A 25,991-nucleotide genomic window follows, 5' to 3' on the forward strand; every position below is an offset into this window, starting at 1 on the left:
AAATAAAGTACGAGAAAAGTCTATTTCGAATAATGTTAAAAATGGAAGAAGGACCTCTAAAATAGGACATAAATGTTTCAACTGCCCTTATATCTACTTGCAAATTGATTACTTCATTTCTTCAGGGAGAAACATTTTTTTATTTATATTTGTTTTGTATGATTGCATCAACATGCCTTCTTTCATTGTGTTTAATGCAGGTGCAGAAATTTGGCGTTGTGGAAGAATTGTTCATCTACTACCACCCTGTCACGAACAAACACCTTGGTTTAGCACGTGTCGTGTTTGAGTCTGTTAAGTCAGCAAAGAGTTGTGTAGAGAAGCTGAACAACACTTCAGTGATGGGAAAAGTTCTTAGGGTGTTCCTTGATGCATTTGGTAAGTTCAAAATATGCTACTTTGAACAAAACTGTTTTTAGATGTACTCACAAATTATTTACATGTGTTTAGTGTTGTGTCATATGTCGAGTGACAATGGCCTGCCTCTCTCTCTCTCTCTCTCTCTCTCTCTCTCTCTCTCTCTCTCTCTCTGGCACGGGGGAGTGTTAGAATAATATTATGCATTCTTAAAGAGCAGCTGTAACTTAAGTGCAAAGTGACCAATGAAAATCACCCACTTAAATATTAGTTTGTATGGTCAGAAGTAAAAAATGAGGTGTGGATGGAAACAATGGTAAGTGAATGATATCAAATTTGAAACTTTCATAGTGTACAGGTTCTTTTGGCAAACTGTTGGATTTCTGCAACTTGCTGCCATGGTATTGCAGTGCAGAGTCTTCTTATGATTTTCACATGAATACAGATGAAAATGCAGACTCTGCCAGCACATGTACACAGTTGTCATAGCACATGCGCTGTGTGAGTGTATATGCTATGTGCCCTCCATGTTGAAAGCTTTCCTCACTGAAATTGAATCAGTCATCTTCACATGGTAAAATTACAGAATGATGCTAACTATCAAGAGCATGAAGTTTTTCTTTCACAGGATTTCATGTGGAATTTAACTGAAATCCACTACCTCAATTGAGAAGAGGCTGAGACAGTCATATATCCACTGATTCGTTAATAATGGAACTCCGAAAGTTTGATGTATGGGCAGTAATTTTTGTTTCATTGTATTCTATCAAATGACCATAATAATACAGTGTTTGGTGATAGCTCACTTTCTTGGAAGAGGTGTCCATGCTGCTGATGTTCCACAATGCAATCCTGTACAGTGTACTCGTATGTGTCGTGTGCCCTACATATGATGTGGTGTGTTCGCATGGAATCCTGTGAATACCTGCCTTGTTCAGTGCCAAGAATTTGGAAGGAGGACGAAAGATTGCTTTAATCTTATTTCTTCTTGATAGTCTGCCTATTTTTGTGGAAACAGGCGTAGTAGACAGTAGTCATGTGGGGGAAGGTAGGCATTCAGAATGTGGTGGTCAAGCACTTCCCTTATATGTAGGTCTGCAAACTGAAGTCAGGTGAGGTCCATCTCTCTTTGCTCATTCTGTTAAAAGAAGCAACTACAGAGTGCTTAACATAGTTATACTGAACATTTCACAGCATGCATTATGAATCACTAGCAACACAGTGCGCAGACATGCCCGTGTGTGTTGCTTTTCCGCAAAGTGGTTTAAAACTGTGTGGAATACAGATATGTATCACTAACAATACTAACGCAAGAAACAATATGGGCAAATTCTGTGGCAATCTCAGTATACTGTTCTACACTGATAGAGAGTGAAATTGATTTTTAGTCATCTTGTATGGCAGCTGTACCCTTCTTCTGGAAGAGACACTTTCCCCTACGAGTGCTGCTCCCTTTTGCAGTTTACATACAGACTATACATAACCAGTATTTCATGTACAAATCTCTTATGTGAGTAGACAAAATAACTTTACTGAGTTTGTGTTTGTATAGGACAGTGGTCACCAAACTTATGAAGCTTCTGAGCTACCATACCATTTTTAAGTCCTGTTGTGAGTATATATAAGACAGAAATAAAAACTTCTTTAAAAAATATTACATTTGTATATTGCCTTTAAACTTATATTTCTAATAAATATGAAATGATTTTTAGTCAAACTGTATATAATAAAAAGAAATTGAAATTCAGTTGTATATTAAAAAAATTGAAGTGCAGATAGTAATAAATTACAAATGTAAGAATAGATTCTTTTGTCAGCCTTACCAACTTCAGTTCCAGCTTCATTGCAGCATTGTCTTCTTGAAAATGGAAATACTCCATGAGATGAGTAAAGAACTTTTCAGCATCAGCGTCTACAAAAGCCTATTTTATAAACTGTGCAATAGCTGAAATGCTTTTTATATCTTGGAATGGTTTGTTGAGTTGGCTTCTCAAATCTGAAACAATTTCAACATATTGTATGCAGTTATAAGAAGGCTTAAAAGTGTCTTGCTTGTCGAGGATTTGTCTGAAACATGCAAAATGTTTGTATTCACATCGGCTGAGATCCCCTCCCGCATCGGAGGAGCAGTTCTCAACAATCAGTCTTTCCTTCTCACGCTGTGTGGTGAGTCTCCCCTGACTCGTGGCTCTGGTTGACTTTCCTGAAATCTACCCCTTCTCCTAGACGTCTCCAGTCCTTTTCCTTCATCCCTCCTCTTACTTCCCCTTCAACCCTTCTGCCTGAAAAAGGAGCCACTTGCTCCGAAAGCTTACCAATCACAACTGTCTTTTATGAGTTTGTTCTGCCACTACTTGGTGAGTAGATTGTTTATCTATCCAATATAATTTTGTCAATAATTGATTGTTTTCATTGTGATGTTAACCCATGTGGCCATCATTCCTTCTTACGTAACCCTCTTGTCAGTCTTTGTTATCATTTGTCCTGTTCAAACTGTTATCTGTTTTCTACCGTACGTGCTGATCTGTTCTTTTTTCTTCACCAAGATTAATCAACACTTTACCCTTACATCTTTCTTAGTATTGATTTCCAAGCTTGTAGATGGGTCCATTTTTATTTGTATGTAACAATTCTGTTATTTTCTAATTTGCCTGTAACAGCTTATGGTTCATTATCTGTGTGGCCTCCTCCCAATTGCCTTTCGCTAATTTATTCACAAATTTGACAGCTATTTTCTTTTCCACCATCCACTTATCTTGTTTATACATAATTCTTTCACAATTTTGTAGATTCATTTTTCAGCAAAACACTCTGATAAACCTTTGTTGCCATTTTTTGCCTAATTTTAATCTCCATACTAAGTAGTTTACATTTTCTCCTATGACTATCACTTTCTATTTACCCAGTTTTTAAAATTTTTTCTGATTTCATGACTTTTCCAGTTGATTTTTGCATTTTATTTTCTAATCATTTTTTTCATATCATGTAGATCACCCACTCATTACTTCTTGTTAATGATTTTCATACAATTGTTTTGATTTTTCAGAATTTTTCTTATTTTTTTCCTTGATTTTCTTCTGTTTTTCTATTTTTTCCATCTTCGGCTTATTTATTGTTTTTTGTGCCACTCCCACGATTTCTAACTCTCCAAACTGTCCTCTATTGCCATGATGAATTCCATCTCGTATTACATCCGTTCTTTTTGAAAACATGCTTTTGCACTATCAAAACTAAGTTCCCACATTCTGTTTCTTGTAACCTTCTTGTCCCTTGGAGTTACTCCAAAATGTCTAATATTGAAAGTCCCCGTTTCTGGATGTAATCCTAATCTACACCAGGCTCTTTTTACAGTTTCAAATACAGCAATCTCTTACTCTTACCCAGCTAATCTGTGACCTGTATGCTTCATCAGCCAATTTCCACTCTACCAGACTTCTCTCCTACAAAATCCTGCAGTTATCTGCCCCTCGTGTTTCCTTGAATGGCATCATCCACTAAGCCAACTTCAAACTGCAACAACATGCCAGACTTCACCTGCAAAAGCAAACTACCTGAACAGTGCCATTTCCCTTCCTGTCCCTCTGCAGCTCCCTAAAGAGCCACACCATGAACCATTATTCCTCTCCTACAGACAGAGCTTGGCCAACCTCCTTAACATCCAATAGTCTTCACCATTGCATCCCAGATCAAGAATAACCCATAATCACAAGAACCAGTTACAACAGTTAAGTGTCCTTAACCTCTCATCTAAAGCACTCTCTCCTGCTGAATTATCTGTACTATCAAAGCATCTCACTTTCACCCTAAACCTGCATTTGATCATGCTGCTTTGGTGAAGGACCTACTTTCCTTCACGTGTAATATCTGTTGGAAATATCACTTTGAAACAACATCCCAAAACCTTTCCAATAGCAACTTGACATTGAACCCTGCCTTGAACAGTTCAGACCATGCTCTCAACTTGATCTGCCACCATTATCACTAAAGTGTCCCTTAAAAGCTTTCCAAGAGTCCCTGACATCCAGCATTGCTTTGCAACCCTTTCTCAGATCCCCCCAACATGCCCCTAACCTGTCCTCTGCAGAACCCCGGGCTCTATAATCGTTTAAAGCTGATAACTCCATATTATCCTCCCAGCAGACAAAGGATCTGCCTCTGTAGCACTTGACCGAAAGGAATATGTTAGTGAAGGTCTATGCCAGATGTCTCACACCTCTACATACAGCTACTGCCATAAAGATCCCATCTCTGAGATTCAAACTGACCTGCAGTCCCTCCATAAAACCTCAGGTCCCTCACAAGGACTAATGCCTCAGTCCATGGAACTTCTCACCCCATCCAAACCACACACCACCACCTTTTACTTTCTTCCTAAGATCCATAAACCTAATCATCCTGGCCATCCTATTGTTGCTGGCTTCAAAGCACCCACTAAATGTATATCTGCCTTCGTTTATCAACACCTGAAACCCATAGTACAAGGACGCTTGTTACCATTGATGCCACCTCCCTCTATACCAATATCCCCCATGTACATGGTCTGTCTGCTGCTGAACATTTCCTCAGTCAGTGCCCACCTGATCCCAAACCTATGACATCCTTCCTAGTCATCTTAATCAACTTTTTACTTACCAACAACTACTTCACCTTTAAGGGAGTAGTCATACAAACAGATCAGGGGTGCGGCCATGGGAACCAGGATGACTCCTTCCTTTTCATGTGTCACTTGGAGTGCGTTTCTCTGGGATCCCCTGGTTTGGTTTAGATTCATTGATGGCATATTTACTATATGGACCAAGGATGAGGCTGACCTGCTAAAATTTGTTGAATCTCTGAATATCTTCTCCCAATTAAATTTCACATGGTCCATTTCTGAATCCCATGCCACTTTCCTTGATGTTTGTCCCATCCTTACCGAAGGCTAGCTACATGCTTCCATCCGCATTAAACCTACCAACAAACAACAGTACTCACATTTTAAAAACAAAGATTCCAAGACTTACCAAGCGGGAAAGCGGTGGTAGATAGGCACAATGAATAAAATACACAAACACACACACAGAATTTCGAGCTTCCGCAACCGGCAGCTGCTTCGTCAGGAAAGAGGGAAGGAAAAGGAAAGATGAAAGGATGTGGGTTTTAAGGGAGAGGGTAAGGAGTCATTCCAATCCCTGGAGCGGAAAGACTTACCTTAGGCGGGAAAAAAGGATAGGTATATACTCGAGCGCGCGCGCTGCGCGCGCGCGCGCGCACACACACACACACACACACACACACACACACACACACACACACACACACACACACCATTTTGACAGATTCCATCCTTTCCATGTCAAAAGTTCCCTCCCATACAGCCTTGGCATCCGAGGGAAATGTATTTGTTTGGTTGCAGACTCTTTATAGCAATACACCACCCTTCCCACCTTAACCTTCACTGCACATAATTACCCCACCAGCCTAGTTAAAAAGCAGATTTCGCAGGTCATCACATCCAATCCTGTTACTGCTGATCCCTCCAAAAAACAGCTTCAGAGCACACCACTGTTGACTCACTATTATCCTGGTCTTGAATGTGTTAATCGGCTACTTTGACAAGGCCATGACTCCCTGAAATCATGCCCGAAATGAGATTCATTCCGTCTGAAATTTTTCCCACCACACCTAGAATAGTAGGCAGTCACCCTCCCAATCACTGCAGTACTCTTGTCGAACCCTTTGTTCTTCTGCACTCATCTCCCTACCCTACGGCTCCTTCCCCTCTGACTGTCCCCACTGCAAGACTTGGACTATGCATCCTCCTACTGCCACCTATAGCAGCCCTTTAACTGGCAAAATATATACTATCAAGGAGAGAGCCACCTGTGAAACAACACACGTCATATGCCAGCTGTTATGTAAACGCTGTTTGGCTTACATCGGTATGACTACCACCAAATTATCGGTTAGGATGAATGGGCATAGGCAGTGGTGTATACTGGCAACTCGCAATATCCTGTTTGCAGAGCGTCTCTGTAACATGACGATCGTGACCTTGGCATCTGTTTCACTAAGTGTGCCTCCTGGATTCATCCCCCAGGCACCAGTTTCTCAGAACTCCGCAGGTGGGAACTAGCACTAAAACGTGTCCTTGGTTCTCGCCACCCACCTGGCCTTAATTTACGTTAATTTTTTCTGTCTCAGCATTGGTTCACAGTAGCTACTCTTTGCTTCACTCCTTTTTAGTTTCCTATGTCTTTTCATTGTCTTACCTGTCTATGTTTCACTGCTGCCCTCCCACCTCTGTTACATACAATGCACTTAGCTTCTCACTCTTATTAACTCGTGTATGATGTTTAAACACCATCTCTGTCTGCATATTACCCTGTCTTTCACTGTTAAGCTCTCAGGTTTTCAAATCTTGTCCAATGCAGTCCCCAACAATCAGTCTTTCCTTCTTATCCCGTGGTGTAAGTCTCCCCTGACCTGCAGTTCTGAGTGACTGTCCCAAAATCTACCCCTTTTTATAGACCTCTCCAGTCCTTTTCCTTCACCCTTCTTCCTTTCCCTTCAGCCCTCCTTTCTGCCAGACGAAGGAGCCACTGGCCCCGAAAGCTTGCCAATTTCAGCTATCTTTTATGTGTGTGTTCTGCCACCACTTGGTGAGTAGATTTTTTTATTTATCCAATTAAACTAGCTTAATATCAGTGTGTTAGCAAATGCCATACATGAAAACATAACATGCATCATCTCACACATATACAATCAACTATGAGGCCAACAATGTAGTATTCTTGGTTGACAGTAGCAGTTGTGTGGAAGAGGTAAGCAGTTGTCATAAGCATGAGCACAATGGGGCAATTCAGGTTAGCCAGTCTGAGCGCTAACAAAAGCTACCAAACATGTCCCTCGAGCTACTAGTATCTCGTGAGCAATGTTTTGACGATCACTGATATAGGGGTTACTGTCAGTTTGTGAAGTTTTTACGTGTTGTGAAGTGAGCTTTTATGTGAAATATGTTCCTATAAGCAATGGCTTAGGACAGGATCTTCACTTTGGTAGACAGATGACCACTCTAGCTGTTGAGCTTTCGACCTAATAGCTCACTTAACAATTGTAAAAATTACTCACTTAATTATCTGAAAATAACTTCGCTGTATAAACACAATCTCAGTGCAGATACTCATGTAAGAGAAGTGCACAGGAAAGAGAATGTAGGAGAGATATAGCCAGTCTGTTAACTGAAAAGTGAGCTGTACTCTTAGTGCGTAAGAACTCTACAGTTACCGTATAGGACGATGAAGACTCAATTTTCCCCTCTATCTGTGTGTGGAACAGTGTACAGAAATTTACGTGAAGTCTGTCCATATGAATTTTATCTGTTATTGTTATTAGTGACTCATCTGTATTTCATCTCGTGTTAACGCACGTCATGGAAAATGTACCGTAGGTGCAACCACAACGGAGGGGTATCTGTTGAGAGGCCAGACAAATGTGTGGTTCCTGAAGAGGGGCAGCAGCCTTTTCAGTAGTTGCAGGGGCAACAGTCTGGATGATTGACTGATCTGGCCTTGGCAACATTAACCAAAACGGCCTTGCTGTGCTGGTACTGCGAACGGCTGAAAGCAAGGGGAAACTACAGCCGTAATTTTTCCCGAGGACATGCAGCTTTACTGTATGATTAAATGATGATGGCATCCTCTTGGGTAAAATATTCCGGAGGTAAAACAGTCCCCCATTCGGATCTCCGGGCGGGGACTTATCAAAAGGATGTCGTCATCAGGAGAAAGAAAACTGGCGTTCTACGGATCGGAACGTGGAATGTCAGATCCCTTAATCGGGCAGGTAGGTTAGAAAATTTAAAAAGGGAAATGGATAGGTTAAAGTTAGATATAGTGGGAATTAGTAAAGTTCGGTGGCAGGAGGAACAAGACTTCTGGTCAGGTGACTACAGGGTTATAAACACAAAATCAAATAGGGGTAATGCAGGAGTAGGTTTAATAATGAATAGGAAAATAGGAATGCGGGTAAGCTACTACAAACAGCATAGTGAACGCATTATTGTGGCCAAGATAGATACGAAGCCCACACCTACTACAGTAGTACAAGTTTATATGCCAACTAGCTCTGCAGATGATGAAGAAATTGAAGAAATGTACGATGAAATAAAAGAAATTCTTCAGATAGTGAAGGGAGACGAAAATTTAATAGTAATGGGTGACTGGAATTCGAGTGTAGGAAAAGGGAGAGAAGGAAACATAGTAGGTGAATATGGATTGGGGCTAAGAAATGAAAGAGGAAGCCGCCTAGTAGAATTTTGCACAGAGCACAACTTAATCATAGCTAACACTTGGTTTAAGAATCATGAAAGAAGGTTGTATACGTGGAAGAACCCTGGAGATACTAAAAGGTATCAGATAGATTATAGAATGGTAAGACAGAGATTTAGGAACCAGGTTTTAAGTTGTAAGACATTTCCAGGGGCAGATGTGGACTCTGACCACAATCTATTGGTTATGACCTGTAGATTAAAACTGAAGAAACTGCAAAAATGTGGGAAATTAAGGAGATGGGACCTGGATAAACTGAAAGAACCAGAGGTTGTACAGAGTTTCAGAGAGAGCATAAGGGAACAATTGACAGGAATAGGGGAAAGAAATACAGTAGAAGAAGAATGGGTAGCTCTGAGGGATGTAGTAGTGAAGGCAGCAGAGGATAAAGTAGGTACAAAGACGAGGGCTGCTAGAAATCCTTGGGTAACAGAAGAAATATTGAATTTAATTGATGAAAGGAGAAAATATAAAAATGCAGTAAAAGAAGCAGGCAAAAAGGAATACAAACGTCTCAAAAATGAGATCGAAAGGAAGTGCAAAATGGCTAAACAGGGATGGCTAGAGGACAAATGTAAGGATGTAGAAGCTTATCTCACTAGGGGTAAGATAGATACTGCCTACAGGAAAATTAAAGAGACCTTTGGAGAGAAGAGAACCACGTGTATGAATATCAAGAGCTCAGATGGCAGCCCAGTTCTAAGCAAAGAAGGGAAGGCAGAAAGGTGGAAGGAGTATATAGAAGGTTTATACAAGGGCGATGTACTTGAGGACAATATTATGGAAATAGAAGAGGATGTAGATGAAGACGAAATGGGAGATACGATACTGCGTGAAGAGTTTGACAGAGCACTGAAAGACCTGAGTCGAAACAAGGCCCCCGGAGTAGACAACATTCCATTAGAACTACTGACGGCCTTGGGAGAGCCAGTCATGACAAAACTCTACCAGCTGGCGAGCAAGATGTATGAGACAGGCGAAATACCCTCAGACTTCAAGAAGAATATAATAATTCCAATCCCAAAGAAAGCAGGTGCTGACAGATGTGAAAATTACCGAACTATCAGTTTAATAAGCCACGGCTGCAAAATACTAACGCGAATTCTTTACAGACGAATGGAAAAACTGGTAGATGCAGACCTCGGGGAGGATCAGTTTGGATTCCGTCGAAATGTTGGAACACGTGAGGCAATACTGACCTTACGACTTATCTTAGAAGAAAGATTAAGAAAAGGCAAACCTACGTTTCTAGCATTTGTAGACTTAGAGAAAGCTTTTGACAATGTTGACTGGAATACTCTTTTTCAAATTCTAAAGGTGGCAGGGGTAAAATACAGGGAGCGAAAGGCTATTTACAATTTGTACAGAAACCAGATGGCAGTAATAAGAGTCGAGGGGCATGAAAGGGAAGCAGTGGTTGGGAAAGGAGTGAGACAGGGTTGTAGCCTCTCCCCGATGTTATTCAATCTGTATATTGAGCAAGCAGTAAAGGAAACAAAAGAAAAATTTGGAGTAGGTATTAAAATTCATGGAGATGAAGTAAAAACTTTGAGGTTCGGCGATGACATTGTAATTCTGTCAGAGACGGCAAAGGACTTGGAAGAGCAGTTGAACGGAATGGACAGTGTCTTGAAAGGAGGATATAAGATGAACATTAACAAAAGCAAAACGAGGATAATGGAATATAGTCAAATTAAATCGGGTGATGCTGAGGGAATTAGATTAGGAAATGAGACACTTAAAGTAGTAAAGGAGTTTTGCTATTTAGGAAGTAAAATAACTGATGATGGTCGAAGTAGAGAGGATATAAAATGTAGACTGGCAATGGCAAGGAAAGCATTTCTGAAGAAGAGAAATTTGTTAACATCGAATATAGATTTATGTATCAGGAAGTCGTTTCTGAAAGTATTTGTTTGGAGTGTAGCCATGTATGGAAGTGAAACATGGACGATAACTAGTTTGGACAAGAAGAGAATAGAAGCTTTCGAAATGTGGTGCTACAGAAGAATACTGAAGATAAGGTGGATAGATCACGTAACTAATGATGAGGTATTGAATAGGATTGGGGAGAAGAGAAGTTTGTGGCACAACTTGACAAGAAGAAGGGATCGGTTGGTAGGACATGTTTTGAGGCATCAAGGGATCACAAATTTAGCATTGGAGGGCAGCGTGGAGGGTAAAAATCGTAGAGGGAGACCGAGAGATGAGTACACTAAGCAGATTCAGAAGGATGTAGGTTGCAGTAGGTACTGGGAGATGAAGCAGTTTGCACAGGATAGAGTAGCATGGAGAGCTGCATCAAACCAGTCTCAGGACTGAAGACAACAACAACAACAACATGGAAAATTACTGGGCACCTGTCTTCCTTATGCGTCTACTCCCCACTGTGCCTGCCTCCCACCCATCACACTCACAGAAAACAATTTAATACACCTTTCCAGCACTTAGATGTGGTATACACAGTTAATATTTATTCTTAACAACCCCCCCCCCCCCCCACCTTTTAACAGTAAACATTAATTTTATACCATTAAAACACCATTTTTGATAATGTGATTTTTTCCCTTCTTCCATAGTGAAAACTGTTAATCCTAGGTGAAGAAATGAATAGCACATTTTTTTTATAGGAAATGTAATTTCATTTTTTATTGTGAAAATTTCTTGTTATAACCCACTGCTGTCGAGTTATCCAAGAAAAATATTAAAAAGTGACCTTGAAACTAACCCTCAGCAGTATACTCACTTCCTCCAAGCCATTAAGTTTGTTATCACTGAACACTAAATTTCTGCTCATCATGTGATGAAATTAATTGAAACAAAAGTTGTGGCTCATACATCAACCTTTAGGAGCTCCAGCATCAATGCACCAATGGAAACAAGTCTGTCTAAATCCCTTATCAAGTGGGACAGTAGTTTCCATTTAAATTCTGCATGGAATTCTGTCATAGAAAAACTTTGTGCTCTATGTGACTGGCATCATTCTGTGATTTTACCTTGTGAAAATGATTGATATCGATGAGGTGAACTTTGACCACAGAGGGCATGTTGCACTTGCAGCAGAAACGTCCAGTCAAGCACCACGTGGCAATGTCAACTGGGTACACCAAGCACGTGCCGGCAGGTCTTAAAAATGGAAGCTCAATGCAATTTCGTCTGTATTCATGTGACGATGACCAAAAGTCTCTATACCAAAATATGATGGCAGCAAGTTGCAGATGTCTGACAGTTTGCACGATATTTTGTGGAAGAAGTGAATGATAGTTTGAAAGGTATGGAGATGACTTGAAGTACCTACTTGTTCTGTACTCTTCACTGATTTATGGATCATTATTGCTCCCAAATTCTTCTGTCATTGTCTTCCATCTATGTGGGCTGTTCATTACTAAACATTTCCGCATCAACTGCCACCAGATTCCAAATTGAAGATTATATAACCTTATAATAAATTTTGGATTCAGAATGTAGAAAGGGATGAAGGGTATTGAGAATGAATTCCTGTATGCCAAAGTTATCTCTCTGGTTTTATGAGCACAATTGATTAATGGTGTACCTCTGGACATACAGTTGAATTGTTTCAATTTATGTACAATATTTTGAGGACTGATCCAGTTGTTTTCTTTAGTTCTGACTGGAGTCCAGGCAGTGAGTACAAATAACGTCATAACTCACAGCATCCAGAAAAGATTTTTGGGTCCGTCATCTAAATATTATACAAAAATGGAAATAACGACTTGTCTGTATACCAAGAAGTATGCCATCGACCATATAGGTCAACTTTCCCACTTGCTGTTGTGAAGGCAAGGAAAAACATTCTCAGCCTTGAGGTGGAAGAATGAGTTTTTAAGATAAAATGCAGTTATATTCCCCTTAATGTCATCACATTGTATCTTATGTTTTTCTAGTAGGCAGATTCAGTACTTGGGAAGTGTGACTGCTGAAGGTCTCACACGTATTAAAATGTTCCTGTTGTTATACCATAGTTGGATGGGTTTCTTGCCACATATGGTCACAACAAAGTCCTCATGTAATTGGCAATCCAATGGGTGGGTGAATCAGTGGCACTTACTATAGGTCCCAGTGGAAGATTTTCTTAATGGACTTTCAGCAACCTATAAAGTCTAGGTGATAGCGGAATTGAATTGAACATATTTGTCAGTGTGCTGTGCTCGAACAGAACCCACAACAAAAGTGACGTGTTTTAAAAATGTTGGCAGGTAGAGCAAAGAACATAGTGAACTAGAGCTGCGAGATGCAGAACTGGAATATCTTTCCTATGTTTTGCAAAACAATGGATATTTAGGAGTATTGAGATAAAAAGAGTGTTATGACATTCTTGAAAGGAAGTACTTCTAACAGAATGGCTAAAAAAAACTAGAACACAAGAACAACCATAGAAAGGGACAAAGTGACAGGTCAGCTGATGCAGAACATGCTTTGCCATCAGGGGACGACCAGATTCAATTAGATAAGATTCCAATACTGGGAGCCACAAGAGGAAACTATGAAAGGCTATACAGAGAAGCCATAGAGATTACTAAACAGAATAAAAATTTTAAGTGAATGGAGGGGGGCTGTGAAACTAAATGGTATGTGGATTCTGATGCTTAAGATAATGTGTACCAATCTTCCACCATGGGGTGATAGCAATAGTAGACAACGGTAATTGACAGCGGGCAATTGCACTTGTACTCAAAACACAAGACATCACACCTCTGTGCAAGAACACGTGGTAATGGAATTTTACTTCAGTAAGTAATGAGCCAGGGTGTGTATCAAACCTTTGAAAAAGCTATGAACTCCTCCTTGCAGATGTCCACCACAGAAGGGGCAAAACATTGGGTCTCAACAGTGAATCCATATGGCCACAGCATAGTAGCTAGGAATATTTTAATAAGTGCCTTTTTCCAGTCATGGAAGTTACATTTTACAATCCAGAAAATATGCAAAATACTACTCTACAGCTGCCATAGCCTCTACATTGGACTTGAAAAGTTTTTCAGCCACTAATTTCCTTGGATATGGTAATAGTAGAAATCTGAGGGCACTTGCCATGTCTGGGAATATTCCAACAATTCATACTGCAGACCTTTCAGGTTTCCTATTGCCATAGCATCCTTGTGGGAGGTGTTGTGTGTTGGTGAAATATCATTTGTTTGCTTTTGTAATACAGTTCTCTTACAGATTTTTATGTCCAGTTAGTCCACTCTCTTTCCTGATATTTGTCGGTTACATTATTATGATCCGTGAGATAATTAGTAGAAAGAATACCGTTTACATTGCGGGAACACTGAGCTTTTTTCCTGTGGCAAATGAAATGAACTTATACTTTTTTCATGCATGGCCATACCTTCCACCTACCAAATCTCACCCCCTGCCCCATTTTAGGGAGGACTGAAAGTGCTGATGCAACTGTGCAAAATGTGAGACAGGTCAGAAAACACTCCATTGAAATTAATACAGCAGAAAAATGTAATATCTGCTGCTCAACGTGTCACTAGTTGGGTGGACTCTGTCTACCTACCCCCCCACCCCCCCCGATCTGTCTATCTCCTCCTCCCCCCCCCCCCCCCCCCCCTCGCAACCCATCTCCTACCCCCTCTCTCTGTTCATCTCCTCCTCTTCCCCAGTTTGTATGGAAAATGGTATGTTTCTAGATATGAAAGGAGAAGAAATTCCGTGGCTCAGAGACTGAAATGGATATCCATCCTTGATTTTCAGGCTGATATAACTATGCCTCCTAAATACATGGAATGTATCACTGCAGAGGAAAGCTGTGTTGATATTACACATGCATGACGAAATTAGGGTATTCAGAAATCAACTCCGTTTATTTGAGAGGCAGAGGGGGATGGAAATCTCGCATTCTTCACTCATTTTGGTTCTCTACATTTTTATGCTGATTTCGTCTTTGTAAATTGTAAATATATCATTAATCACATAATAAATAATTTTGAGTTGTGGTCCACAGAAACTGAACTTCTGAGAGAAGTAATTGCACGTATTCAGTACTCCTTTTTCAGCTGTACCTCATGGTGTACCACCTCTAATGGAATTGCAACTAACTGTTTTAGGAATTTCAGTGTTGCTGAAGGACAGGTACTACAGATGTTTGGCTTTGTTTCAGTGCTACAGACAGAAACATACCCCAGGCTATATAGGAATGCAGCTGGGATTAAGTGCATGTTTGAATCAGTATATTGTTGTGAATAACTGTTGTCCGCAATGAAGAGGATAAATAGAAAGATTATTTCTTCAGGACCCTACAATGCAGAGTATGCTGTGCATAACTGCAGCAAACATGATATAAGAGCAATTATCTTTGAAAAAATCTGTTGGGGGGGGGGGGGGGGGGGGGAAGAATCATTTGTTAGTTGTGCACAGAAAAAACAGTCATGAAGAGGGCAGAGTTTGATGTGCAGTTGCAGTTCCTTGGGGTGTCATGTCAGACTGGCTACTTTACTTGTACACCACTTCCCCTCAGCTGAGAGATGGTGCCTCAATGTGCAAGTGAGCACTCCCCAGCTCATCAGATGAATGCACGAGCTGGAATAGCTTGGTGTAGTGGATAAATACGTAATGAGATGAGATGTTTTGAGACACCATTGGATACATATTATCATCTCTCTTTAGTTGTTGAGACAATCTGTACCTCAGCAGCTATAAGATGGAGATTGTTAAAAGTTGGGGATACTATCTTTCTGTTAGACAACTCTGCATGCATTAGTTCAGGAGGACATTACTCTGGCACATGTCATTAGGAATGTACAAATCTTTTAAGAATGATAAGTACTATTGCTTCTCTGGCTTGCAGTGTGGTGTGTCACTTTATCAGTGTGGCCAGTTGGTTACTAGTTTCTCATGGGGTTACACCTATAACACTCCTGTCGGTATTCCTCTTGGCCCACTGCATTTCGCCACAGTCTCTCCTTACTTTTCCAACAGACTTTCCGTACAGCTAATCTCATTAAATATTTCGTCCAGGGGTACTGTGATGACTGTTTCAAGTTAGAACTTTAATTGTTAAGGGGTCATGAATTATAATTTATTCAAACACTCAATAAACATTAACATGTTTCATAACATTCAGCATTTCAATATACTAGCCACAATTTGCTACTGATCGCTTCCACACTAAAACTTCAGCAAAGACCAATTGCTTCCGAGCAGTGCTGACAATTGCACTATCCAAGCTTGGCTCAATCTGTTCAGGCCGAGAGCCAAACTGAAACTAATTCACACCACAAGAGTAACTGATCTCCAGCGCATTGTCAACAAGCAAAGATTAACTTCTACTGGCAACCTCAGCTACGACACTCTCAAGGGAGAACTTCTGCAATACACACACACACTCACTCTCTCTCTCTCTCTCTCTCTCTCTCTCTCTCTCTCTCTCTCTCTCTCTCTCTCTCTCTCTCTCTCTCTCTGCCAAGTGAGGACTCCGTAACCTCCGCATATCCCTGGATCTCAAGAATTAATTTTACCCAGAAATTATGGCAACTTAAAGTTACAGTTTGAAACTGGTCATGAAAGAAGAGCCCCAGTCAAAAAGAAAGAGCAGAAGAGAATAAAATGTAACCTTAATTAAAGAAATATTGGAGTTGCTGAGAGTCTGATTGTTACTACACCACAACATTACCAAGAGAAAGTAATTTTATCATCATCAAAACAATCCACTTTGTGTCCATAAAAGATTGATAAATAAGATAAAACCATTAAGTCATAAACAGTCATTTCCTGTAATTCACAACATACATTATGTTTTCAGCATGATGAAATCCAAATTATTTTTTACCATTAAGTTTTTCTAATTCAACAGAGTTGGGTTTTACTATTCTCTGAATTATAAATGATCCCAGATAGTAATGTAAAAATTTATTAATTTCTTCCTTTGATACTGATGATTTAAAATTTATTCACAACAGGTTTCACTAAATGGCTGTGTCTAATTGCCAATGCCATGTTCCTCCTTTGCTTTGGGACTATCTGTTGTTTTTCTTCTGCAGTCAATTCACTTTGCAATGGAAAATCAGTAATTACATCCTCTTATTAGTTCTGCAGACGTGCCAACTCTCCCGATTTTTCTTTCTTCCTCCCAATCTCCCGACAGTGAAGACCGATCTCCCAATTTTCAGAGCAGTTTCAATACTTTTGCGCCTTTGATATATTGGTGGATGACAACGTATGGCTGCTAGTTGTCTATGTTAACTTGGAAGATTCATGTGGTGGCTGTCAGGAGCGGCAGTAGGCGTAGCTCACGCTTCATATCTACAAGGAAGTCAGGAACTTATCGTTGGCAGCGTTTGGAGACAAATGAATATCTTTCAACTAGTGCCGAATTCCTCTGCTTCTTTTAGCACCAGCGCAATCGTAAAGTTATCATGGACAAGGAGTAGTCGATAGTTGTTCCAAGGAAAGTGATTAGCATTGTTGTGTCTAAAAGGCAGTGTTGCCAAGTTAGGGGATGTCCCCCTAAATTTGAATGTGTGTGAATCCAAAGAAACCTGCAGAGCTCATCATTCATATTGTTCAGCATGTTGAATGATAAATTATAAAGTCAGAAGGCTCAGGTATGTCCATTATTTAGTAGTTATATGTAAATAATAAAGCAAATGTAATTGAGTTGTTACAGTTATTGAATTATTGCAACTTTAATCGTCAGGGATGTGTTGTAATTTACAATAGTACACCACTAAAATTCTCCTGATTTTTCACTTATGAAAGTTGGCATGTCTGGTTCTGGTTTGCTTGAAAATTTTTTTTTCATGCATATGTAAAACTTCTTGTAATTCTTTTGCATAAGAAGCAGGGAAGTTACTTGTCATTTATTTTCTCCCTAATTTTTGACATGAAATCTCAAACTATTTCTTCCTTTTCTCTGGACACATTGTCTTTCATATATACTTGTACTTCAATTTCATCATTTGTTTTCTTCTCAATCATTCTAATCCAGTTCTCCTTTTCTTCTACTAAACTGATGACATTTACCTCCAATTCAGCATCCCCATCACAAACACACAAACATTATCTTCTGTAATCAGTTTTACATCTTCTTTCTGCCAGCCAATCATTGCCAAAAATCCAGTCCACATTCAAAGAATAAAGAATCAGTATGACCATGTCGAAGTATCTGTCTACAATCTTGCATGTAATGAGTGCCGGTCCAGTAACAGCACAACTTCCGCACCCAGTTGCCATAATGAGATGTGCACTGTTGACAGTGGAAACAGGTACATCTTCTCTTTTATGAAGCTGTTAATACAAACTTTTAGAGATCATTGTAGTATTACTACCAGAATCTAAAATTGTTGTAATTTTCGAACCACTTACACTAAGTTCAATCACTGTATTCAACACTTCATTTATACTGTGTGTATCTTCTATCAATAGTTCAGCCCTAATATCTTCACTTTTTAACTTCCCTCCCACTGTGAATGTTGAAGTTAAAATTTATTTAACTGAATGATATGTAAGTACTTAAATATAAACTTTTGGGCAAGAGAAGTTGCTTCCCCAATATTTTTATTCAATATCTTCCACTCTTCCAGGTATAAAATTATTTACTCCGCCTGGAGTAACATCTCCGTGGCTCTGCAGAGTTTTGGCGATTGTTGACTCTGAAAATTCTTGAAATAATCAGAGCTGCAGTCTTACAGTATGAGGAAACTGTCATGGGTGCAATGATGTACTCAGAGACAATCCATCTCTTGCAGTCGTAAGGGTTACTTGAGCGATACAAATCACTTGCTCGGTTATACATAAACATTTGTGCTATTTGATAAAATGTTATACAGCAAATGCCCCTCTTGGGAGCAACAAACTTTAAATGCCAATTAAATGTGGTTGCTACCAATTAAACAAAGGTTGTCCAATATTATTAACTTACTAAGAGTGAATAATTATTAACCATGTTCATTTGCAAACAGATGAAATTTTGGTACCTTAGCAAATTTTTTACGAACTTCCTTTATTTTAGCACAGGTTTACAAAACTACATCATTTGGTTCAAGGTTGCTGACTTTCATATTTGGACAGATTTATGTCTCATTCCACCACACAGCAATGGAAGATCATAATAAATTCAGGTCTACCCATTAGGGAGCTTTATTTCAGAGGTAAACCACGGAAAACTCGGGAATATAGACCTACAGCCGTGACCTATACAAAATATATAGATAAGATGGATATTAAAATTTTGAGAACTACACACAGAAAGGAGTGAACTAAAATAGCATGTACAATCAATTTGGACATTTTAAAATGTTAATTAATTTCTTTGTGCAAAGTGTTTGAATGGTCATATTATTGATGGGGAATAAACTACAGTTTTTGTGTTTAAAACAACACTAACAATCTGTTGACTTCAATAGACAGATTCAATGAAGGTTGATGAAGCTGGATAGAGTCAATCGACAGATGGATGGCTGGATTCTGGAGGCTGACTGTAACTGTTGGAGGTTGATATAGGATGAATCTTGTGGGAATCAGCAACCAGGTTGTAGGAAAGAGGGATGATCTCAAACCTCACAGCACCAGACCAGACTGATAGGACATGAAACAATTTTAAACACTGGATCAGTTGGAGATCTTTACTTTGCGCATAGCAAAAGAATGGATTAGTAGCAAATTTCTCAATCGGATCCTTCATGAAGAGGTATGAGCCACTGCATTGTCCACTGCATAGCAATAGATTTTATCTATTTTAAATAAGTCCTTCCAAAGTAAATTACTGCTCATGATCAATTCATTACATTCAGGTGTTCTTTGACTATATGAAGTTTCAGATCATCTACTACCTTTCTAACCACATAACTCGACATATATGAAGTTTTCTTATGAGCTGATATTCAAGAAAGATCATTCTTCATTTTAGGAATCCTCTCTGTGCATCAGTATCACATTATCATCCTTCATAGTAAGACAAGACAAATTTTTTGTGTACCCAAAGTGACTATTCCACCTACGATATGCTTGCTACGAAGATTATAAATCACCTTGCCTTCGCAACATTTCTAGGCTTTCATCTTACATTTCTTTCTTAAACTCCTATGCCTTGTTGTGCATTGTCAATTTCTTTTCAGATCATGTCTGAATCTGAACTCGCTTTAGAGCAGATAGCTAAATTAATTGCTCTTACATTCATGGTCATTTGAAATCAAATAAATCACACAAACATATATAAAAAATGATTTCATCTTCCTGAAATTAAAATTCATTAGGGCTAGGAACCATCGAACCAATCCCAATCTACACCTCACATGCCAACCAGTTTGCAACTACGCCAAGTGGCAAGAAAGTAGCAAAATTTAACATTTTGTTATCAATGATTCCTGCAAGTCCCTAAAATGTCCTTTGGGTAAGTTCAGTCAGTTCAAGTACATTTCCTTGCACACCCAAGAGTAACTTATAATGCATGAAACTGAGGGGATAAAACACACAGACACAACCTAAATCAAAACTTAAATGATTAAAATTGAACATCACACAACCCTAAAAATGTAGACATGCGTGCACACACACACACACACACACACACACACACACACACACACACACACAGACACACAGAGACACACACACACACACACACACACACACACACACACACACACACACACATTCTTCCTAAAAATAATGAATTAATTTGATTTACGAGATAAACACTATCATTACTTCTCTGAACTACTCACTACGCAAGGCGTAATTTAATCATAATCCATCACTCCTTACTATGAAATTCGTAATCACTATGACTTTAGTCATATCAGTCCTTTTCACATGATTAGTCACTTCACATGATATATCTTAGTATCTTGATGAGGATACAGTTCTTTAAGTCATAAACTTTTTGGATACACCAATAAATATGCACCGTGGTTTAGAATCTTCACAATTATGAATGATCCAGTGTGCAATAAGTGCTATTTCCAATTCTTTTTGGAAACCAATAAGAATCGTGGATGTTGTTGCAGCAATACCTTTCTGCCAATCCTAAATGTCTGCATCCGTTTGACATTGCTGTCATATTCCCTTTTTGTAACCGAGGCCTTCTCAGTGAGATTAACCAGAGCTTGTCTAATTTTCTCTTCCCAAGGTATGTCAGTATCTTCTGTCTTGAATTTTATCTACCCATCCATTTCTTTTCTTTCTTCTGAACATCAGTTAAGCAGGCGTGAATTTGGTTGATGTGTGAAGCAAGTTGTTCGTATTTTCTTCTTCTACAGGTTTCTTAAGACACCAGGGAACTGGGTAGCAGCTATGACCATATGTCTTATATGGCATAACATTAAGACGACACAAACATCCTTCGATAATTCCGTGTTTTTCCTCAAAAACAACCAAATGAGGCAATGAGAAGCTTGGTAATTTATTTTTCTGTTCATCAGTGAGGTGCATAGGTTCCTTTAATTTCTTGCTTATTCGACCTGAAAATGTAGATACTTTATTGTGCTCAGGGAAAACATTATTATTTGCGATGATCAACCTTAAGCGGGCTGCAATCCTTCTTTCTGTATTAAATCAACCTCCATTAAAAAACCGTCAATCCAAAATTTTGCTTTCTCCGATGAGAAGTTGATGCTTCCATTCCTCTTTCATATGCTACTAGTGTCTAGGATACAATCCACTATCAATTTTTCAACAATTAGACTTGCGCTTGTAATTGCTGCATTTCCCAAATTCACTTTCAGTTGTCTGCATCCTGACACTTGTGGATCTTGTGTTTAGTGCTCCTATGATACTACAGTTCTCTACTGGCAAAACTGATAGTTTTGCTTTTCGCTATAGCTTTTGGAACACAGCACTTTATATTAGATTAGCCGAAGCTGCTGTGTGTAATGTTACAGCAACTGGAATTCCTTCGACTGTAACAAAGATTTTCAGACACAGTCATGAAAGGATAAACCTTGTCACATCGATAAATATCCTCACACAATTCGTCTGATAATTCCTTTTCATGATTGTACCATAGCATCTGCAATTGCTGGTCGTAGCCCCTATTTGAATCCCTGGGAACATATGTGGGACTTGTGGTGGTCACAATTAGCTTGTTGGACACACGTCACTGCCACTATTTGTGCCATCTGTTACCTCCACAATTATTGGTGTCTGCATGTGCCAAAGTCCTGGCAAAGACTGCGGCTGATTGTCTTGTTGCTGTTGCAAAAAGCTAATTGTTCCAAAACTTGTTTGTTGATGATTGTTTGTTATTAGATTGGATTGGATTGTACATCCGATCACCTCTATTAAATTTGTTTCTGGATGGTTGGAAGCCACTACCATTTCCACTGTTTTTCCGACGAGTATTTGGATTACCATTTGGTACATTGCTTGCATTTGTTTTATCCATTTAGTTGGTTCTTGGTGCATTACTGCTATTTCCACAGCCACTTAGTGAGTGATACACACCAATGTTCACATTATTATACGTGTTATTCGATCCTAACATGGACTTCAGGTCTTCTTGAATCAGTTCGATTGAATCTAACCCAGATAAAAATTCCTCCAAATTTTCATCCGACACATTAACTAGCTGGTTTCTGACACTGTATGGTAATCTAGCTATTAATGTTGTCATTATATCCTATTGTGGTAACGGATTGTTCATGTAGGGACATTTATTGATATTTTTTGAAGTATTTTCTTAAATGTCCCAGCTTGAATGACAATTGTTCAGTGTAAAATACTTCTTAGTGCAACATTTGTTGGATTCCACATGATCAGTACCTGTTAAAGTTCATTGTAAGTCATACAAGATTTGCTTGCATCAGTTGCTCATAGTGCACCTTCTCCTTGACTGTAGACTGATATGGAGCTAGTCTTCTGTGTATCAGGACCAGTTCCTTGGCAAAGCTCCCCTGAAGCTTTGCATGAAACCGTGGGATGTATCATCCTCTTACCAGAATGAAATATCTGAAATTGTCAATACTTGAGGATTTTCTGTTTGATATTAGGTGTGGAATACATCTACTACCCTGTAGTGGTTTTTTGTGGACAATATGGGGGACTATATTGTGGTAAATATACATTTGGATTTCCATAACTGGATGTGTCGCCCTTAGTTTGTGGTCGTGGAGCTTCATACCTGTATACCTTGCTACCACTGTGCACCACCCCATGAAACTCTTCTGGCTTTCCTTTGGTCATCTTAACACATTCCTTGACTTACTCCTCCCATTTCACAAAGTCAGAACCTAGCTGAGTCTTAACTGCCAGAAGAGAATTTCTTTAAGAAAAGATTAGAAGTCGTTCATCTGAGGATAAGTTTGAGGCAGTATATATTACACCCTCTGTAATCGCCAGATTCAGCTGCTGTTTCTTTGCCTTTACCCAGTTATTGATCTCCTCTGAAAATCAATGCTTATGTACCTCAAAATTTTCTTTGATTTTATCTTCCTGTCCTGAGGAAATATCTTGCACTGTTTTGTCGAGGCTAGCAACTGTTTCTTCTGCCTGATTCTGTCAATTCTTAATTTCATTGACAGTATCACTTATTTTTCAGTCTCTATCGGAAATTTGTCCTGAGACTGTGCAACTCGTGTAACTCATCGACAAGGCGTCTTGCTTTCTTTTAAGATCAGCTATCATCTCTTGCACTTTGTTTTGGTTTTGCACGATCAGCAGAATTAAGTCAGCCTGTGTCTGGATTTCAGACTGCGCTTGTGCTATGGTTAACTGTGATTGTACCATCTGAATGACGAATTTTTACACCTTTCTGCTCTTGTTCACGGTTGACACCACTTGCGCGATATGAGACACATTATCAGATTGCAAACTAAGCTTTCGCATAATTGCAGTAGCGGGTCAATTGTGGGTGTCGAGAATGTAGCCAGATACTGCGCAGCAGCTGTAGGTCATTGCTGTCAACAGTTCCATAAATTCTACTTTTCTTATTAACACACACAATAAATTGAGTCACTACTTCACACATAATTAAATTATAATGGCAGCTCACAAACTACTGCCGCAGAAGTTTGTTTACAGAATGATAGTGAAAATGGAAAAATACCCTTTACATAGAACAGCAGTAGAGTCTTTTCCGCTTCTATTCACTTCAAGAACCAAGTTTGTGGTACAAAAGATGCAGAAAGATAATTTGTTAGAGGTTCTACCTTTATATGTTGTCTTTCGACGACCTTCTGGTCTGATATTCGTATGTGATGAACCTGCGCAGTCTGTACCTAATGTCGTAGCAGCAGTACTCGTTCCGTTGTGGCATGAAACAGATACACACAAATATCATACGCAGAGCCCTGTCCTAAACAATCGCCAGTTCAACTTCTCTTCCCTTCTGAAATTTGAGGTTAAATTAGTGTGACTGAATAATATTTGGGCAATTGAATGGAAACATTTGAGTGACAGAAGTCACTTCCCCAATATTTTTACACAGTTATCTCCCACTCATCCAGATATAAAATTAATTACTCAACCATGGCTAAAATGTCTGTGGCTCTGCAGAATCCCGGCAATTCTCGACTCTGAAAATTCTTAAAATAATCAGAGGCACAAACGTATGCCATGGGGATGCCGTCTTGGATGTTACAATGTACTCTCTCTGCAGCATGGGATCAGTGTCCAAGTTGTATATCAGTTTTGATAAAGTCCAGAATTTTATCTCTTAAAATAGAGCATAAAGGACTGTGGTGCAGGCTGTACTGATTTCCCAGGATACAAGTTATGACACACCAAAACATATTCCGAACCACAAACGAGGGAGAAATTAAAATAACCAGAGAACTGAACATACCTTTTCAATTCATAAAATTATAATTTTCCATAAATGATTTTCCTAGCTACGTTCCAGTATACATCATCCTCTTGTGTGAGATAAAATGTTATCTCAGTTTACTAAATTACATTCGATGTTCAGGATGGCAGCTTACAACAGTGCCGCTAATTTCAATTTCACTGCGATCCTACTCTCCGCAATTCTCAATCAGAAATAGTCAGTCCATTGTATACATAATGTTCCACATTATATTTACAGTGTCATTATATCACAAGTCAGAGATAATCGATCTCTTGTGGTTCTAAGGAATCCTTAAGCCATATAGACCACTTGCTTAGTTATACATAAACATTTGTGCTGTGTGATAAAAAGTTACACTACAAGTTGCACATTTAATCATTTGTATTCTCCTATTTGACCCTTTAGACTGCTCAGATGTTCTGGAGCGGATCTCATCTAAAACTACTTCTAGTTTACCGGAGATAGTGTGTGTTGTCGCTGTCTGTCATCTGTATCTGTGAGTGACGAATGATCCCAAACTCTTCCATCATCTACTGTCTGCCGGTTATGCGTGCCAAAATTATTTTCTCTCCACTCATTGTTTCGAATTTGATCAACATTATGCTAGTAATTTTTCGAATGTACATCTCCTCACAAATCATTAAGTTACTGTTAATTGCCACGTTATTGGTTCCACAATTGATATCCGTAATTATCTTGCCATGGTACATCATATCACTGAAGCTGTTGATTGTGATGTGTCGAATTTCGATCTAAGCCCCTCAACATTCCTTCATTATCTATTTCTTCTAAACAATCAACACCTCATCACAACTCATCAAAATCGTGGAATGTTTGCGATATCAGCTGTTCCCTTACTGTCCATAGTAAATGCGTTATCAAAAATATGATCTAATCGTCATCATTAATAGGGTCATCCAGAAAACTATTGTGCTCCCAGTGTTTTTGAAGAAAGTCACACATCGACCTCTCATGTCAGTCATAATTATACGTGGCAAATAACTTCCCCTTTCTATTTCGTTGTTTCTCACACAGCCAGTATTTGCGAAGAAACACACTTTAGAGGTCTGGAAGTGTAGTCTAATGATCGGATACGTGGTTTCCCCATGTTCTAGCACCCACATTCATGTGTCTTACATGAATATCGATTTTTTTCTGATTCATTCTGAATTCATGCAAGTACACCTTAAAATTGTTTCATTAAATCACCGGGCTGTAATTGTTTATATGGGTTAAATTCTTTAAACTGTCTTTGACCAAGCACACTGATAACAAAATTTTTACAACAACCTGTACCAAGATTCTCTTGCATTAACATTTCTGTTTCGTGTTGGATAGTGTTTGTATCTACTGGGGCACAGGATATTCTTATTTTCTTCATTCTGTCTTCCAGTGTGTATTTTTGATTCTAAATTGAATCACTGTTCTTGCCCAGCTGATACTACTTTAATGACTGATTTATTCTTTTCCTCACACACAGTTTGAGCTAAAACTATCTCATTATTGTAACAGCACTGCTCAGTGAAGCTTGTTTTGCACTGTAGTCTGTGAGTTGAGTTGTTTCTTTAGCTCAGTTACAT

The 25,991-nt window shown here is 39.1% G+C and overlaps 1 protein-coding gene across 2 annotated transcripts in view; it reads left to right on the plus strand.

Annotated features, from left to right (window-relative positions):
• LOC126285372 (histone-lysine N-methyltransferase SETD1B) overlaps positions 1-25,991 on the plus strand; it is a 189,714-nt gene that overhangs the window by 61,056 nt on the left and 102,667 nt on the right. For both annotated transcript variants that reach the window (XM_049984697.1, XM_049984698.1), the window contains exon 4: positions 201-378. In XM_049984697.1, the coding sequence (XP_049840654.1) occupies positions 201-378 (178 nt within the window). The remainder of the gene's footprint in view (positions 1-200; positions 379-25,991) is intronic.

This window comes from Schistocerca gregaria, chromosome 8 (genome assembly GCF_023897955.1).
Source record: "Schistocerca gregaria isolate iqSchGreg1 chromosome 8, iqSchGreg1.2, whole genome shotgun sequence".
Lineage (NCBI taxonomy): Eukaryota > Metazoa > Arthropoda > Insecta > Orthoptera > Acrididae > Schistocerca > Schistocerca gregaria.